Here is an 18,693-nt window from a genome sequence, read left to right on the forward strand (position 1 = left end):
AATAATGCTTAGTTTAAACCATACAACTGTTCATTGTCATCTTCAACAACTTGGAAAGGTTTCTAAACTTGGAAAATGGGTGCCTCATGAATTGTCTGAAAGCAACTGCAAATCCTGAGTTGACATCTGCTCTTCTCTCCATTCTTGCAAACTCATTTCACCCTTTTTGGATAGACATGTGACTGGTGGCAAAAATGGATCTTCTATCGAAATGTTAAATGTCGTAAACAGTGGCTTGGTAAAAGGGAAAAAGCTCAACTACAACCGAGAAGGGAACTTCATGGGAAAAAGGTTCTTCTCTCTATCTGGTGGGATTGCAAAAGAGTAATTCACTTAGAATTGTTACCACCTAATGCAACAATCAATGCTCAAGTCTACTGTCAGGAATTAGAGCATTTGAACCAAGCTTTGAAAAGTATTCCTTTTCCACCCCACTGCACATCATTAATACTTCTCTCTCCCTTTTTTCTCTTGTTCTTCACCTGTACCTTCAGCTGACCACCTGACTATTTGGCCTAAGTGTATTAATATTAATCCCCTTTCTCTGCTTCTTCCTTCACTCCTCCCTCTCTCATGCCCACCTCTCTAATGTATAATGGGTGAACAAACAAGTAGATTATTATTTACATGTTTGTGTGTATACATGTATGTGTATATATAGATATATGTGGGTGTATGTGTATTTATGTATATATATATATATTTTCTTCTTCTATCAGCCCTTTCACACTTGTTTTGTTCATTCCACTCTTCATTCTTCCGTTCTCCCTCCCTCACATTTCATAGCTTTTTCTTCATGCTCACTTTCGTTCCTCTTCACTTCACTGTGTCCCTATGATTTTTTCTTGCCCCTCCTTATTTCTTCTGTCCCTCTGCCACTACCTCTCTCTTTTCTCCCCCCTCCCCCGTGACTGGTGTTCCGTCAAGCCTGACGTTTCTTTCTTGATTTGGCCATTGTCCGTGCAACATCTATATTCTTCCCTGTGCCTGTGAAATCTTGTATCCCTGCCATAAGGCTTTACTTCCACTCACACCAGCTTAATTCAATTCGTCCCTAGTCAAAAGACACCTGTTGTTATGTCCTGTTATTTGTATTTGTGTAACTTTCTCCGTTTTTTTTCTGTCCTTGTTGTTGTATACATTCACTGTCCTTCTTCCCCAAACATCGCGTCCTCCTTCCACAAACACCTGGAATCTAATGTTTCGAAGGAATCTAATTCTCTTAGCTTAGTTTTTCCTTGGGGCTGGCCAGATTGGAGCAATCTCGAGTATAACCAGCTGAAATTGCAAAGATAATCTGGAACTCGACTGAGGAAAGAAAACCCCGAATGACTCGTCCTTGTTTTCTTTGTATCGCCTATCTCAACGTTTTGCATTCTTGTCCCATTATGTGTGTGTGTGTGTATATATATATATATATATATATATATATATATATATATCTGAGTACCTTATTATTTTTTCTAATATATAATTCCTGTACATCACCTCCAAACCATCTAATATATATATATATATATATGTATATATGGGAGAATATACAAATAATAACAACAGACGAGGACAGGTGGTGTAAATAACAAAAGGATATATTAGTATGACGCTCGGGAATACGGAAAGTCTTTGACGTTTCGAGCTACGCTCTTCAACAGAAAGAATACGGAGACAAGGAGAAAAACACGGAGAAAAAAAATTGAATAGTGTTCAGTCAACGGTCAATCATATGTATATATATATATCTACTTGGTGGTGTTGCCACTTCTGGTCAGGTGTATGTGGAAGGAGGACGCATACCAATGGTACCAGTCAGTATATGAACACAAAAACTGGAAGATTATTTGCAAATGCAAATATGAAATGCAAAAACAGAAATTTAATTTACTACATCAAATGCCCAAATTGTGAAGAGATATATGTTGGTCCAACTAGGAATGCATTATTGGAATGCTCATGTGTGAACTGACAGCAAATTAGGGACCCTGATGTCGGTCAGATCCCTTTAAGAAACCAGCTGATTGAACAACTGTATCACAGACTCTAAGTCACTGTCTTTTTAGCTTTATATTTTATGGTCTAAGGAGAAAATAATTTTAATTCCCCGCTTTTCTTTCTTTCAGATTTTTTTGTTTTGTTTTCCAACCTTCCGCCTTTTATATCTGTTTCTTTCTTGCCTTTTTCCCTTTTTTCTCTCATCCTATCGTCCCATTTTTAGTTTGTTATGCCATGTGGGCAGTGTCTGATGATTGTGCTAAGACACCAGATGCATTAAAAAAACACTGTTTGGCATGCTCTCAGTACATGAAACCAATAGTAGCACTTCTATACCTTTTATTATGATTGTCTTACAACATACAGAAGATATCAATTGAAAGTCTTATTTATTTGGTCTATTTACATATTGTAAAGACACCCAAATGAACTCATTGCATAATATTCATTTGGATGACTGTGCCTTCAAATCATGACATCGGAGGAAGTAAATAAACTATAGTATTACTACATATCTCCATAAATTATGCCATGTACTACATAAAATTGTATGAATTACATAACATTATTCATATAAGATATGGGATAAATGATAGGGAAACAGTTGTAATGTTAATTTGACTTCTTTATTTCACATATTCTCGTGTCTCTCTCTTTCACAAGTTCCATCCACTTTGAGTGAATGGTACATCTTTATAGAGCTGATAGCATCCATCTACCTCAATGACCAAACCAGTGCTGTCTTCTCTCTTGCATACAGCATCTAATCCCTCTTATATCTAACTTCTTTCTCAATACACTAATACTGTCGCACATGTAAACTCACATAACACATCCAGCAGAGCATACTAGCCTCATTCCTCTCTAGCCTTCGCATGTCCTCTGCATTCAGGGTCCACATCACACCACTATGTAGAATTGCTGTTTGTATGCATGCATTATACAAGCTTCCTTTCACTCAGAGAGAGAAACCTTTCATAGTCAACAGTGGTAAAGGCTCCCTGAATTTTCTCCATCCTGTTCTTACTCTAGTTATTACATGCTCTGTACATCCTGACCCCTACTAATTTTGTCCCCTAAGTAGCAGAAATTATCCACGACTGCTAAAGAGCCTCCTGGGCATTTGAAAAAAATTGATTTCCTGAGTATCTGGAGTTTTTATAACTCCTGCACATCTTTCCACAAACAAACACTCCTTTCTCTGAATTTATATATTTATATATTTATATATATATATATATATATATATATATATATATATATATATATATATATATATACACATACATACACACGTTTATAAATTTGTGTTGCAAGATTCCTATTGTGAAACTGTGTTGAAACATTGTTGTAGTTCAGGATTGTCTTTCTTTTTCCCCCCCAAATAAATACAAGCACTATACAGGGGTTGGACAAAATAATGGAAACACCTAGCATCATAGCATCATTATTTTGAAATATCTATAAAGCCATCAAAAGCTTGTTTATTTTTATGCTTCTTGATATATTATTAGTGTTGCTTAATGTTTTGCTAAAATTGCTGGGGTTTTTCTTTCAGATATCATCAGAAAAAGGTAATTAAAATACATTAAAATGACAGATCTATTGGACTTTCAAAGAGGTTAAATTGTTGGTGCTCGTATAACAGGTGCTAGTATAATGAAAACAACCAAAATGTTTGGTGTATCAAGAAATACTGTCTCGAAAGTAATGACAGCCTTTGGGAAAGATGGAAAAACCTCCTCGTCAAAGCAATACTCCAGAAGAAAACCAAAACTTTCAAATAGAAACTGTTGGACTCTTATGTTAAAATTACTGCAGAGCTTAATGACCACCTCAAGAATAGTTTTCACAAAAAAGTTCACCGGGAGCTGCACAAAGCCAGATTTCATGGGAGGGCTGCAATCAAAAAACCATTACTTTCAAAAGCAAACGTTGCAAAGCTTTTAGAGTGGAGTAAACACCTACAGAATTGGTCCCTACAACAGTGGAAGAATGTTATTTTCTTGGAAAATCATCCTTTACTTATTTCTAACCACCGTCTGAGGATACGTGTAGAGACAGCCAAAAGAAGCATTTGACTCAGACTGCCTTCTTCCAACTGTTAAACATGGAGGAGGATCTGTGATGATCTGGGGGACTATATCTTGGAAATCAGCCAGCCCAATGGTTTCCCTTCATGGTAGAATTAATAGTGAAAACTATTTAAGTATTTTATCTAACAAAATTCACCCTATGGTTGTGGAACTGTTTCCAGAGGGAAACGAAATCTTTCAGGATGATTATGCACCAATTCACACAGTTAAAGTTGTTACTGAATGGCACGAGGAACATTCTAGTGAAGTTGAACATCTTATCTGGCCACCACAGACCCCAGATCTCAATACTATTGAACATTTATGGAGCATTATAGAAAAACAGTAAGGAGTCGATATCCTCCAACATCATCACTACAAGAACTGGAGACTGTTTTAGCTGAAGAATGGACAAAAATTCCTTTGGAGACAATTCAAAAATTGTACAAGTCCATACTTAATAGAATTCAAACTGTAATTACTGCCAAAGGCAGTCCTACCCAATATTGAAATAAATTTGTTTGAAATTTTAAGGTGTTTCCATTATTTTGTCCAACCCCTGTATATTCATTCTTCATTTGTTTATTGCTGTTCTTAATTTAACTCATGTCCATTGTCTGGAAATCTTTTGTCACACATCTGTAACTTCTTCAGCGACACTTTCTGTCCTCATGTGTGCTCTTGCTCTGCTTAGTCAATTCTGTTCTTCTATACAAGGAACACATGTGATCTACTACATATCGCCCATCAGATGTTCTGAATCACACAGGCAAGTTAGAAGACTGCCTAGTAAAAATGAAAGGATTTGCCTAAATGTCTCTTTACACGAGATATCAGTATATTAAGTCCCTAATGCAAGCCTTATGTGACAAACCTGTCTCAGAACACAAGGCCAATACACAGAAAAACAAGATCCCCAGGGAGAGGAAAATTGTGAGAAAACGAACAAAGATTCCAAACTGCTTATCTCAAAAATAATGAAAAGTTTGTCTTAAAAAAAAAACACTGATGGAGACAAAGAAAAGTCTGCAACAATACCATGAAAAAGTGAAAGTAGATGAAGTCCAAATTATAAAAAAAACATAAAACACTAACACTTTCTCAAATTTTGTCAAAGAATGGCCTCAGTACACATCAAGATAGGGTCCCTCCTCACAGGAAACCCAAGGTAGAAAAATTGTATACTGAATGAACAGTTCAAAAGGGTTTTCACTACTTAGTTAGGATAGAGACAAGTGAAGGAACCAGCAGAGTTCGTTACCGCTACACCTGTAACCTGTGAAGCAGTAATAACTGATATAAACTTCAAAGAAAACGTAATACTGCCCATAGATGAGGTAGAAACAAACTCATCTGCTGGTCCCAATGGATTCCCAGCAATCCTTCATAAGTCATGCAAATGAGTACTTGCAAAACTACTGCAGCTTCTTTTTCAGAGCTTTCTTGCAAGCAGTAAGCTCTCAGGCAGACTGAAGGATGGAATAATATGCCCTGTTCAAGGGCGGTGAGCTGGCAGAATCGGTAGCATGCCGGACGAAATGTTTAGCGGTATTTCGTCTGCCGGTAAGTTCTGAGTTCAAATTCCACAAAGGTCGACTTTGCCTTTCATCCTTTCAGGGTCGATAATTTAAGTACCAGTTAAATACTGAGTCGATCTAATTGACTAGCCTCCTCCCCAAAAATTTCAGGCCTTGTGCCTGCTTAGAGTAGAAAAGAATATGCCCTATTCATAAAGGAGGAAGTAGAGCAGATGCTAAAAACATAGGCCTGTCTCTCTCACCTCACATATCAACAAAGTTATGGAACAAATAGTCCAAAGGAAACTAATTGTGTCCCTTGAAGAGAATGGCTTGCTGAATGACACCCAGCATGGTTTTTGACCGGATAGGAGCTGCCTGACACTGCTTTTATAGCACTACGACCAGGTGTTAAAATGAATCTTTTCTGTTTGGCTGCCAAGATTTCAAAAATCAAAGTTTATTGAACATATGGTACACTTATGCATTTTTCCAACCTGAATTGCTGGAGTTATTTCAGTTTTTCCAGAAAGGTTTTTAAAAATAAGTTCCAGTCAGGAAACAAGATTTGGAAGCGGTCATTTTGTGCTTGACAGCACATTTTGTCAACATCCTTAAAATAACATTTGTGGTTTTATATGAAACCATAAACAAATGAATTACACATGACATAACCCCCTCATAACTTTATTTTTTGGAACTTTTAGAAAATTTTTGCAAATTTGTATTCTACACACAGGACTTCATACAATTATGCCCCATCCCTCAAAAAAAAAAAAAAAAATTGTGGGGGTATACGATTTAAGGCTTATTTACCTATTATTTTTAGCACACCTGACAAAAAAAAAAAAACGAGTAAACGACACATTTTTTGTAGTTTTAAGCATTCAATATGCATTTAATGTGATAAACAGCACATTACAAATCAAATATTTCTCAAAATAAGAAACTTATAGCACAAACTTAAAAGATTTATCCAAAAACAAAATAGCACATTACAAATATAATATTTTTAAAAAACAAACATCTCAACAATCTTCCCAGGACCAACAACTTTAACTGGATGACAGAGCAGGTCCAACACACATACTTCCCTAACATAGCTGTTATAATCAACAGCTGCACAATGGTTCATCTACAGTTCTTCAACACAAAACCAGACTGAAGTCAACTCTTTAACCCATGAGTAAAGGAAAAACACTACAGTCCTAAGAGGAAGAGTGCCACCCTCCAACTAGGTGTCTTTCCTCACTGACACAGACTCCATGCATCCTGGGTATGTGCATCACCAATACATATACCCACCATGACTTCTTGTACTTATAAGATGCTTCTTCGTTTTGTAGAATTTTCTTTTGCAAGTATGAAATCGCATCCTCCTCTGGTGCATGATTTAAGGCCTATTTGGCTGCTACTTATGACAACCATCTCAATGACTGGTTAGTGGTTGGGGTAACTAAGATGTTACCACAAATTTTTGTGTGAGGAATGCAATAAGGAAATGGGACATCATTTTAACATTACCACATTTCTTATTGTTGTGAGTGAAAGCATTGAGCTGCAGTGTCTCTATCAAAATATATACAATACTCACATGAAGACTTCATAGAAAATACTGGAGTTAACACAGCTTAAGCAAAACATTTTGTAAATAACAAGTATACGTTGCTGAACATGTGGTCTGAGAAATAATAGCAGTAGTCATAACATTTCAGTGTAGCTCGTGTATGCTGTCCTGGTGGAGGCAAAGAGAGAGAGAGAGAGATCCGTGCTTCTTGGCATCATAGCAGTGAGAGAGGGAAAAAAGATCACAACCACCGGAATATATAGATGACAGCTGTGACACTACCTGGTGGTGTTTACCAGCAAAGGATGTAATTCAGCAAAATAAGCTAGTCTACTACAACATGCTTTCTCACAGACAAAAGTGTTCTTGTGCTTGGCTTGTTACTATGGAAACAGGCATGAATGTGTCTGTGGCTAACCACAAATTACCCCAAATTTTCAAACTTTAATAGCTAATAACTTATTTATTGATTTATGGCAAAAATGATTTTCATGGCATTGATTAGCATATAAAAGTGTATCATTACACTGAATATGAAATCAAACAGAAATTGATCTTGGCAGCTAAAATGAAAATATCCGTTAAAACAGTTGTTCAACAACTCAAATGTGGATATGATATAGCTTGACTTCGCAAAAGCCTTTGGTAAAGTCAACCATGGTATATGTCAAAAGCTATATGATCTCAGTACAGTAGGAAAACTTGGAGAGTGGCCACATGATTTTTTTAAAAGTTAGAAGCCAGGCAATGGTGGCCAATCTCTTATCTAAGAAATTAGCAACATAAGTAAAACGTTACAATCAGGAACTATGTCACGTTACTCATTAATACTAAGCAACACACACACACACACACACACACGTATTTTATAAGTGCCATACATGAGACTCGGACCTTCAGTCGGTTTGATAGCTTTCTGCTGATATTGTGTGTCTACACAGATATGCATTCTGTCATCTGCTGTGGTTCTTTCTCTCTCGTTTCTTTTGCTAAATCTCTCTTTTTATTTGTGCGCGCACGCATTCTTTTATGTTTCAGCCAGTTGATGCCATACTGGGTCGCGCCTATACACAAACATTTTTTAGGTGTAGGTGCTAGTATCTTAAAGGGGCTGCTATCAAACTGCAAAAATACATGCAAAGTAAAAAAAAAATGTACTTTCAAAAATCCTCTTTAGTCTATTTGCTAAGTTTTTCTATTTTTTAAAAATTTGTGAACTGGCAAGGATAAAAAAATTGAATGAAATACTATAAATGTCTTCTTGTTAAAAGTAACGACAACACATCTGGAGTTAAGAGCGAGCTTTATTTAATTGTTTTCTTATAAATATAGCAACAGCATGTACAAACAAGTGTTTTATAAGCTGAAAACGAATGTCCCAAAAAGATATTACTTGTATGACTAGACAAGATGAGGAAAACTTATTTAATAAGCAAGGGATCACGATGTTCGGTTTCACTTTCCTATAAATCTTTGGCCTTGAAGCATAGTAAGTCATTATGTCAGTTTTATAAAGCAAATCAAATTCAGTACTTGTCAATGATGTGTCAAGTGGTACTCAGGAAATGAATTCGTCTATTATACTTCTTCACAGAAGCATAAACAAACATTTATACGAAAGTCGTTGAGTGAGAAGTATATTCTCGAAAGCAAAATGCCCTCAATAAGCACTAATATCCTCGAACATTGTTTACAAGATTTCCTTTTCTGCATCTCATAAAAATCGCTGTTCTAACCTTCGTGTCTTGAGTTCGAACGCGAGCGAGGTTGTTTGTGGTGCCTTTGACGCAATATGGAAAGGAATTTGATAAAAGGCTTCAGCTGATATGAAACAAGACAGTTTTACAGAACATTATTACAATGCTGGGTTCGAGTTAAAAGGTTATGTCAACAACCTTACATAATCCACTTGTTAAAGGCAAAATAAACCTTCAGCGCTATTATATTGTCATCAATGCAAAAATAAATTCTTTTTCATAGCATTATTTTCCAGATTAGAGTCAAAACAATTTTAAAAATCGTCTTTATGATATTTAAAAAAATGTTTGCATCTACATTTTTTTCATTGATAAAGATGAGGTAAATAGTCCGATAAAAAATTATAACCCGTTTGACAACTCATTTAAAAGTTTTCCAAGTCAATATATTTTCACAACTCAATAGGCTTTGTTTATTAATCGATGTTTTAAAAAAAGTACCCTGCAATATCTAGTTGACGTAATAATTTTTTCTATAGGAAAATAAAAACCAGAATTATGTACAGACAAAAGGAGCAATCGTTAACAAACAAGATGTTTAACACCGAGTCAACCATGAGAATGCAGACATGACCAAAGACACTCAAGCTGTGATCATCTTGATTTTTAGAGGCATCAACGTCTACATTACCCAATGTAACCCCTTATTTAAGATAGTAGGATGTAAAGAAATATGGCTGTTGTTTCTGGTAAGTCGATCTACCACGTAGAGGATCTCTCTAATTTCGACTTAAAATTCTGACACTACAATCGCGTAATTACAAACTTTTCACAGATAATCTGCAGATCATTCAAATTACTTTTAAGATTTAGCTATCTGTGACTTTGCTTTGATTTTCTGTCAAATAAACACGAAATAAAAGAAAAAAACATCAGCGATGATTTTGCTTCTTACATTCAGCATATTTCAATTAACAACCATATGTCAGAGCACGTGTGTGTGTGTGCGCGCGCAAGCGCTGCAACCACATGCTTCTTCTGGGTGCTGTGTAATAAGCTAGCTACACGTTGCAGAAATGGTCTTTTTGCAAGTAAGCATAACAAATATATATATATATATAAGAAATGCTATGACTGAAAGTCCGATATTGTTATCTAAATATTCCTCTCACTGACATTCACACACACAACACACACCCGTTTTACACTTGTTGCTAAGTGATTCAACGTTGAATTAGAACCCAACGAACTGCAATGGTTATTTTCCGAGACAGAGTGTTGCTAAGGCTATCTATTTACACACACACAAAGAAAGAAAAAAGGTTGCTTGCATATCTTTCGTAGAATGAGTTACTGCAACAAAATATCATCGACCTTGCCAGCGGGAAACGCCCACTGTTTTGAAATCGTGTTATATCCTTCCATTGATAATATAATAAACACCTAAACCTGTAATATCACACATATATAGAGGCTATTCATACATATATATATATATATATATCCTACATTGACATTTGTTTAATGACCCAAAATATTAGTTTGAGGTACACGACTATATTTGAAAAACATACAACCCATCCCCTTGCCAAATTGCATTGCAATAGATTGTTTTAAATTTACAATCTAATTCGTTAAGTGCTATAAAATTTAAAATTCAAACAGTGTTTTGTTTCCTTTTAATATTATTCCATAGATTTCAATGTTAAACATACAAGTCTCTTAGAGCAGACTTTGCACTCTAAGTACACAGGTAACAGAGAGGGAGTGGATAAATAAATAAAGGTTACCTGTGTGATTGTTTCGTTTGGAAGATTGGATTTCGCGAAAATACTGAGGAAAAGCTCTCTGTCGACCCGCTCTTGACTTGGAGATATGATATCGTAAATTTCTCGATACAGAGGGGGAACAGAACCTGCTGCAGGTGGCAAAAAGAAAAAAAAAAATAAAGACCAGCTTGTTGTCATTCAATGAAACAGGTATGTATACAGACACTCACGATATTATGTATGGATGTGTGCACATTCAATAGGGATTTGTAAGCAACAAGTCATCTAATTTATGAATGACAAATGAAGGAAAGATGTTTTTATGTTCACAGGGAAATAATTTCTCGTGATCTCAGAAGAAAACATGGGAAATATGAATTCTGTAAAGCCTGACAACTTACCACACGACAGGTCCGACGACATCTTGAACGTTAAATATCATGTGATTGATAAAATGCTGTTAGCTGAAGATTTTTCCCCACCGCTTCGCATTTTCTGCTAAAAGTGCTTATTTTACCTCTTTGCACTCTAAATTCCTGATACATCATATTAAATACATTGCAATTCATTACATACGTAAATACCGCTTCAGTGTTGAACAGCTTTGTCTATACTTTATATTATATACGCATGTATGTATGTATTCGAATTAGAAAGCGTCACTGAAAGTTGTAACCATGGAATAGAGATTATCAAAACATTTGAAACAAGGGCAGACTTGTTTACTTGTCCTTTCTGAGAGAAAATATTACATATCTATATATTATTATTTTAAGTCACAACCGATAAAATATTTCTTGATTTTATTTGTTCCAGGATTTATTATTATGTGATTTCGTTTTAAGTTGTTATTTATATTGAGAAGAAGAAAAAAAAAATCCTCCTCTCAGGAACCATGCATTGATGTATTGACCTCAACTATCGCTGTTTTCGATCTGCAACGCACCTGTTCTTTTTCACTAATCAAAGGTAACTCGGTTTACAGTGAATTCTTTACACACACACACATTTATGTGTAACATAAAAGAAAGGAAAGAGGTTAGTAGAAACATTTAGGCTACGGTTTCAATTCCTGGTTGAAAATTCAGGAACTATTTCATATGAATATCTCATACCTACACAAGTGTCCTACCTCCCGACTTTGCTCATAACTTCCAGAAAAATGAATATTGTATAATGAAATTCTATTCAGATGTTGTAGATTCCGATTATATTGGAATTTATTGTAAGGAAAAAATTTCCAAGAGTAGGGAGAGGAGTTTCGGAGAATTCACCCGAGACAGCTTTGTTTCCTCATAACTTTCAAAAGAATGTAACTTTAAATTTCAAAAAAAAAAAAAAAAAATGATGTGTGACAGTATGTATGTGTGCGAGCCCACCAACTTTTTGTCTTTTTTTCATAAGTTATGAGGAAAGGAAGCCGACTCCTCTTTCCGCAGATTAAAAAATCTGTGAGCCAAACTGAATAGATCCGCTGCCTGAGCTCCATGTCTGTTTTGGTTTGATTTCTATATAGCTGGATGCCCTTCCTAACACTAACTACTTTATTGTGTGTAGTGGGTGCTTTTACGCAGCACTGGCATGAGTGCTTTATATGGCACCAGCACCTATGATTCCGCAAGATTAGAATCACTCAGCTGAAGAGGAATGCAGAGGACAGCCACAATTTTACTTAGCCTGACGTGCCTTCTCAAGCACAGCAGGTCTTGGTCCTTTGTCAGCCCCTCTGTGAAGTCCAGTGTCTGAAGATCCTTTCTCACCACGACATCCCACATCTTCTTGGGTTTACTCATTCCACAATTAGAGATCGGCACTTCCTGATGCAGCTGTCCTCATCCATATGCATCACATGACTGTACCACCACAGCCTTCTCTCTTGCACACTAGATTTGAAGCACCATCTACCCAGTTTTTCTCTCAAGTCACTTACACTCCGTCATATATGCACAACGACATTAACCATCCAGTGGAGTATGCTGGTTTCATTTCTTTGAAGCCTTTGCATATCCTGTGTAGTCACAGCCCATTTCTCACTGCCATGTAGCATAGCTGTTCCTACACAGGCATCATACAATCTGCCTTTCACTCTGAGGCGGAGACCCTTTGTTATTAACAGAAGGAGTAACTTGTTGAACTTTGCCCAGTTCTTTCTTATTCTAGCAGCTACGCCTTCAGAACAACCTCCACTATTGCTAACCTGTCACCTAAGTTATGTATATGTAGTGGGCTGGACATGGTGTGCCATATCAGGTCAATATGATGTAGCCCACTACTGAATGTAGTGTATAGATGTAATGCTTCAAGGTTCTCACGCTGGAGTACCAGTTTTTGTTGTTGTTGTTGGCACTCCGTCGCTTACAACGTCGAGGTTCCAGTTGATCCGATCAACTGAACAGCCTGCTTGTGAAATTAACGTGCAAGTGGCTGAGCACTCCACAGACACGTGTACCCTTAACGTAGTTCTCGAGGATATTCAGCGTGACACAGTGTGACAAGGCTGACCCTTTGAATTACAGGCACAACAGAAACAGGAAGTAAGAGTGAGAGAAAGATGTGGTGAAAGAGTACAGTAGGGTTCGCCACCATCCCCTGCTGGAGCCTCGTGGAGTTTTAGGTGTTTTTGCTCAATAAACACTCACAACGCCCGGTCTGGGAATCGAAACCGCAATCCTATGACCGCGAGTCCACTGCCCTAACCACTGGGCCATTGCGTCTCCACAGGAGTACCAGTAAACATTGAAGAATCAACACCAAGAAGGAAGAAATATTATTTACATATGTTTATTCTTTTGCCTGATAGGTAGTTAAAGAGACAGTAGCAATTCTAGTGATAGTGACAACAAGGTTGGCTCGCTTAGTAGTTTATAGTGTACAAAGAGGTTGTCTGTCAGTAGAGATTAAAAGAGTAAGGAATGCATGGTGCTGACTAGAAAGGATAGAGGTGGCATCGTCTTTCTTGCAGCCAAGGAAGGTGCTGCTCTTGGTCATGGTTGATGCAAAAGAGCATGTTGCTCCTTGGTCATAGCTGACACATTAGAGGAAGAGATAGGAAATTCTCTCTTGTTATATAGACTATGGTCAGTAATGTAGGTCAAACCTTAAAAAAAGGACTGACCTTTCCTTGACCAGCACAAATCCTAGGGGGTCAAGTGTTTCCTCATCAATCATTTGGTGTGGAGAGGATTTTCCCGCTCGTTTTGACAAGCAACAAGCAGGTGGATTTGGTTTCAAATCTCAGGCAGGGTCAAGCTAGATCCACACACACACACACACACACACACACACACACACACACACACACACACATATATATATATATAACATCATCATCACTTTAGCATCCACTTTCCCATGCAATTATGGGAAAGTGGCTCATGAACATGGGTGGGTGTAATATTACAATAGCAATTTTGATCTCATATTTTGAAACTTTCTACATTTAAAATATTTTCTGTGACTAGGTGCAAAATGAGTTCCAGACCAATTTCACGGAAGAAAAGTAAGTAGATTTAGAGCTCTTCCCTTTTTCATTCCTATGTATTTATTTTGTATCGCAATTGGTGAACATCACTTTATTGGTTTATTGCATTTCTGATGGTAAGATGGAGAAGGGTATCAGTAACTAAGTACAGAACAAATATTGCAAGGAACTTTGTTTGAAAAGCACTAATTTTTCAGTTTCCCCATTGATGAAATAGTTATCCATCCATCTATACACACATCCACCCATTCATTCATCTATCCACCCCATACATGTATTAAGAAGATAAGAAATGGATACTTTCTTTCAGAATTAGAAGTCAGTCTAGCACAGGAAATATTCTCAGTAGTCTTGGTAGCTGTTCATCATATTCGTCACAGCTAAGCAAACTGACACACAATGCACCCACAACTGCTTCTTATTGTGCACAGATATGGCCATGTGATGAAGAAGTTTGCTTTGCAATCACCTACTTCCAGTTTTAATCCCACTGTGTGAAACCTTGTTCAAGTGTTTTCTGACTCAACCTGGACGAGTGAAACTGAGTGAAGGAAAACTCTGTAGATGCCTAACCAGTCAGTACACTGGTCAAGAAAATTAAATGTTTAATACTCATTATGAATACAAACCAGCTCATTTTTCATGCTGACTTCAAAATTTCACTCCTTTTGTATGCAGCATGTATCAGTTTTTCAGTAATTGTATATATGAAATCATTAACATAATAAATAAGGACGTTATTTGTAGAAAGTAAATGAGTTTATTGCCTTAAAAAATCATCATTATCATTCTACAAAGAGTGAAAACACAAAAAAATGGGTCAGACAAAACAAAGTTAGAACAACAGAGTTAGAAACATTGGGATTTGGATTTCCTGTGGCGTTCCTGATCTGATTGATCACGGTAAAGTGTCCAGCAGTAGTCAGCTAAGATACTGTCATTCCAGAAGCCTTGGTATCATTTCTCCATAGCACTAATGTCCTGGTGAAATCTTTCACCATTTTCATCAGACACTGCTCCAAGGTTATCTGCGAAGAAATCCAGCATTGTGATCAGATTCCCATTCTAATGACAACCCATCAGTCATAGTTTCTTTCTGTTTTTCTCCCACCTGACCTGGATAACCAGCAAAAAGATGAGGGATCCTGCTTGTCTTCTCATAAAGTCATAAAAAAAGATTAAGAGCAAGTTTTCTTTGTCTCCATTCATGTTGCAGCCCACCTTCAAGGCCACATGGTCCTTTGCTGTCTTAAAGCTCCTACCAGTTTTCTTTCAACTCTCGTTGACATATGTACTCCCTGGTAATGCATGAAAGTAGATCCCAGTTTCATCAGCATTGTAGATGTCTTGTGGCTGACATGATTTTCAACAGAAGCTGCATGGTTGTCTTGCGAAATTGATGGGCTCATTTGACATCAGCTTCAGATGCGTCACCCACAAAGTAAGACATGTTCAGTTTGTGTTCTCAAAAGAGAAAAATGTGAACTAGTGAACTACAAAGCTTACTCTTTAGAACTGTAAAAGAGATTTCAACAGTAAAACCAACCTTCAGATGCCTTAAAATCGTGTCTAGCAGCTTGAGGAATGGTGTTAGCTTTGTGCATTAGGATCAGGTTGTTGACGGGGACATTTTTCGAATGAATGAATTGAAACCAATCCTAGAGAGCACAGTCTATCTGCTCTTTCCCGTTTGTTGGCACTTTTTCTTTGATGAACAGCCATTATGTTCTTTGGCATGAAGGTCACCCCCATTCTTTAGTAAATTCCAGAGCAAACCTCTTGAAATTCCAAAACTCTGTGCTGCTTCCCACTGAGTTGTTTTCCCAAGAGCTCTTCAATGTTCTAACAATTGAATCTTTTCTGCCATGGATTTGTCTTGCCTTTCTCTTTTCATTTTGAACATTTGGACAACTTGTGTGTGTGTCTTTCTCTCTATGCAAATGAGGAATGACGTGTTTTTTTAGCCCTTAAATATTGAAAGGTAGGCTCCAGCAGCCTCAATCAACCAGCTGTCATGTGGTACACTCCATCATCCAATGAATGAGAAGAGTGCGTAATTTTGACAAGATGTGTAGTGGAGCCTGCATTTTTGCTTGAATGACAGGGTTGTGTGGTAGACTCCAGCAGCCGCCACCAGCTACTACATATTTATTGATCTATTTTTAGATGGTGGAGTGTACCACATGACAGCTGGCTGGCTGTGGCTGCTGGAGCCTACCTGTCAGTATTTAAGAGCAAAAAAAAAAAACACTTCATTTGTTCACTGCCACTTGTTGACAGTTTAGAAAGAAGCATTGATAATTGGATTTATTAAAGGATGGTTTGGATTTATTAAATAGAAGATTCTAAAATTCTGTCCCAACCCATTTTGGATATATTAAGCAGGTGGATTCTTTATCAGTGGATTTATAAAGCGGGGATCTACTACATGTATTTCAAATATTTTCTGATAACCAATTTCTTTATTCAACCATTTTATGTCTGGCCAAACTGGTTGTATTTAATTACTTTGTTGTAATATATGCACAGACTAATTCATGTATCTTTTTATGTATAATCTGTCTTTATGATATACAATTTCTCTGTCTCTCACTTTTTCTCTCTCGCTTGCTTTCTACCTCCCCTCCTTCTCTCTGCTTTTTTGTCATTCATTCTTTCCTGTCCACTTCTCTTATATTTTCTCTCTCTCTCTCCTCCCTCTCTTTGTTTCTCTGTCATTCACTCTGCCCCCTCAGTCTGTTCCACTCATATATTCTCTCTCTGACTCTCCTTTATACCTCTCTCCTCTTTCTATTTGTCTCTCCTTTTCTCTTTTCTTTCTCTATCTCTCTTTTCATTTCACTTTCCTCTTTTTCTCTCTTTTATTCAGCCAAAATAAAATCCTTTTCAAGATCAGACAGTGCCCCTACAGATAAAACTGCTCCAGATGTATGGCTCACTTCTCTTAAGAACACCAATGGTAAAAGACTCACATTTTGTTTCTGTATACTGTATTCACCCCTCCCCAACCTCCCTACCTGTTTACCTCACCAAACAGAGCATAATAAGGGATTCTAGATGTCACAGGAGTGCTATACACTCTTATGTTATTCCTGTCTATCATCTTTAGCATCATTTATGAATGAAAATAGTGCCTTTCTCAAAAGATCCATTTGAGACCTGTAATGGTCATGATCAACTCCAGTTTCTACAGTGGATGTGAGCTAAATCTCTCCCTGGATAGGATACTGGTCAGTCACAAGTAACTTTTCCTCCATAGGATGAACTGAACTTGGCACGTTTCTAGTGTTATCATTGCCTCCTGCAGTGAATTATGCTACTCTGTAGATGTTTGACTTGCTAGAAATACATACAAATCTCCCATTCATCATGTGCTACAATCTTTAAAAATGCAGGACACATTGGATCATGTAGCCCTAAATAAACTATGATTTAAAAAATAACTAGATAGTCATCATCATCATCATCATTTAACGTCCGCTTTCCATGCTAGCATGGGTTGGACATGGAATTCTTTTGATCACAGATTAGCTCGATTAGGGGCTAAACAACAGAAACACTCATTTGTCATTGGTACCAACAATGCAGTTGTATTGAAATGTGATTGCAAAGATAATTCCTTAACCACAAAGTTAGGTCTGTGCTTATTTAATTGACTTTTTTTTTAATTGTTTGATGAAAGACAATACTTCTCAGTCCCTAAATTCAAGCAACAATATAACTTCACCTATTTGCTGCATAAAGAAGTGCCAAGCTCACATTGTGGAGAGTACATGTAGAAGGGGTAGACCCAGGAAGACATGGGACAAAGTGGTGAGAGAGGATCTTCAGATGCTGGGCCTCACTGAAGAAATGACAAGGGACCAGGTGTTGTGGCAATTTGCTGTACTTGATAAGACACATCAAGCTAAGTAAAATCGCTGTCTTCCACACATACAGGTATGTCCTTCAGGTGCTGATGCCACTTAAAAAGCACCTGTACCAGTGCTATGTAAAAGCACCTGTGCTGGAGGCAGATAAAGTGTACTCAGTACACCCTGTTAAGAGGTTAGCATTAGGAAGGGCATGCCACAACAGACAGGAGTCTGGATAGTTCCTTGCTAGCCAGCTCCATGTCAAACCGTCAAAACCAATATTGTCTTTGACAAGAGAAAAGACCTTATCAAAGACAGCATTTGCTACCTTACCTTGTCTGGCCTAACGGCTCTTCATGTTTGTTTTAGTTTAGTTTGTTTAATGTCTCCACTGTCCTGATTTTGTCACTAACTTTGACCCTCTGCAAGTCCAAAATTTATTTTGGACTTGCATGAGCAGCTGCCTTTCAAAGCCTCATGCTGTCGTTAATTCCTCGAAATGAGGAGTAGATGGACAGCTGGCAACTGATGATGGGTCGTTCTTTATGTTACTTGTCTTGTTTTCCATTTGTTTCTCCCATTGATCGCATACCCAAGTTTGTATTTGTATTTCATATCTCCTTTTGTCTATGTTTTGTGACGTCCCGGACCATATATTAATATATATATATATATATATACATATATATGTATATGCATCTATATGTATGTATGTATATATGCATATATATATATATATATATA

The 18,693-nt window shown here is 37.1% G+C and overlaps 2 protein-coding genes across 3 annotated transcripts in view; one reads left to right on the plus strand and one right to left on the minus strand.

Annotated features, from left to right (window-relative positions):
• Window positions 1-11,143, minus strand: part of LOC106867306 (sorting nexin-8) — a 79,757-nt gene extending 68,614 nt beyond the window's left edge. Inside the window, exons 1-2 of one of the 2 annotated variants that reach the window (XM_052975871.1) lie at window positions 11,016-11,143; window positions 10,636-10,763 (exon numbers count right to left, since the gene is read on the minus strand). In XM_052975871.1, coding sequence (XP_052831831.1) covers window positions 10,636-10,763; window positions 11,016-11,037 — 150 coding nt within the window. In that variant the 5' untranslated portion in view covers window positions 11,038-11,143. The remainder of the gene's footprint in view (window positions 1-10,635; window positions 10,764-11,015) is intronic. The other variant, XM_014912146.2, reaches the window with a different exon arrangement.
• A 97-nt stretch (window positions 11,144-11,240) lies between these two features.
• LOC106867316 (IQ domain-containing protein E) overlaps window positions 11,241-18,693 on the plus strand; it is a 59,892-nt gene continuing 52,439 nt past the window's right edge. Inside the window, exons 1-3 of the mRNA XM_014912156.2 lie at window positions 11,241-11,583; window positions 14,076-14,113; window positions 16,965-17,054. Coding sequence (XP_014767642.1) covers window positions 14,083-14,113; window positions 16,965-17,054 — 121 coding nt within the window. The 5' untranslated portion in view covers window positions 11,241-11,583; window positions 14,076-14,082. The remainder of the gene's footprint in view (window positions 11,584-14,075; window positions 14,114-16,964; window positions 17,055-18,693) is intronic.

Source organism: Octopus bimaculoides, chromosome 22, assembly GCF_001194135.2.
Source record: "Octopus bimaculoides isolate UCB-OBI-ISO-001 chromosome 22, ASM119413v2, whole genome shotgun sequence".
NCBI classification, from domain to species: Eukaryota; Metazoa; Mollusca; class Cephalopoda; order Octopoda; family Octopodidae; genus Octopus; species Octopus bimaculoides.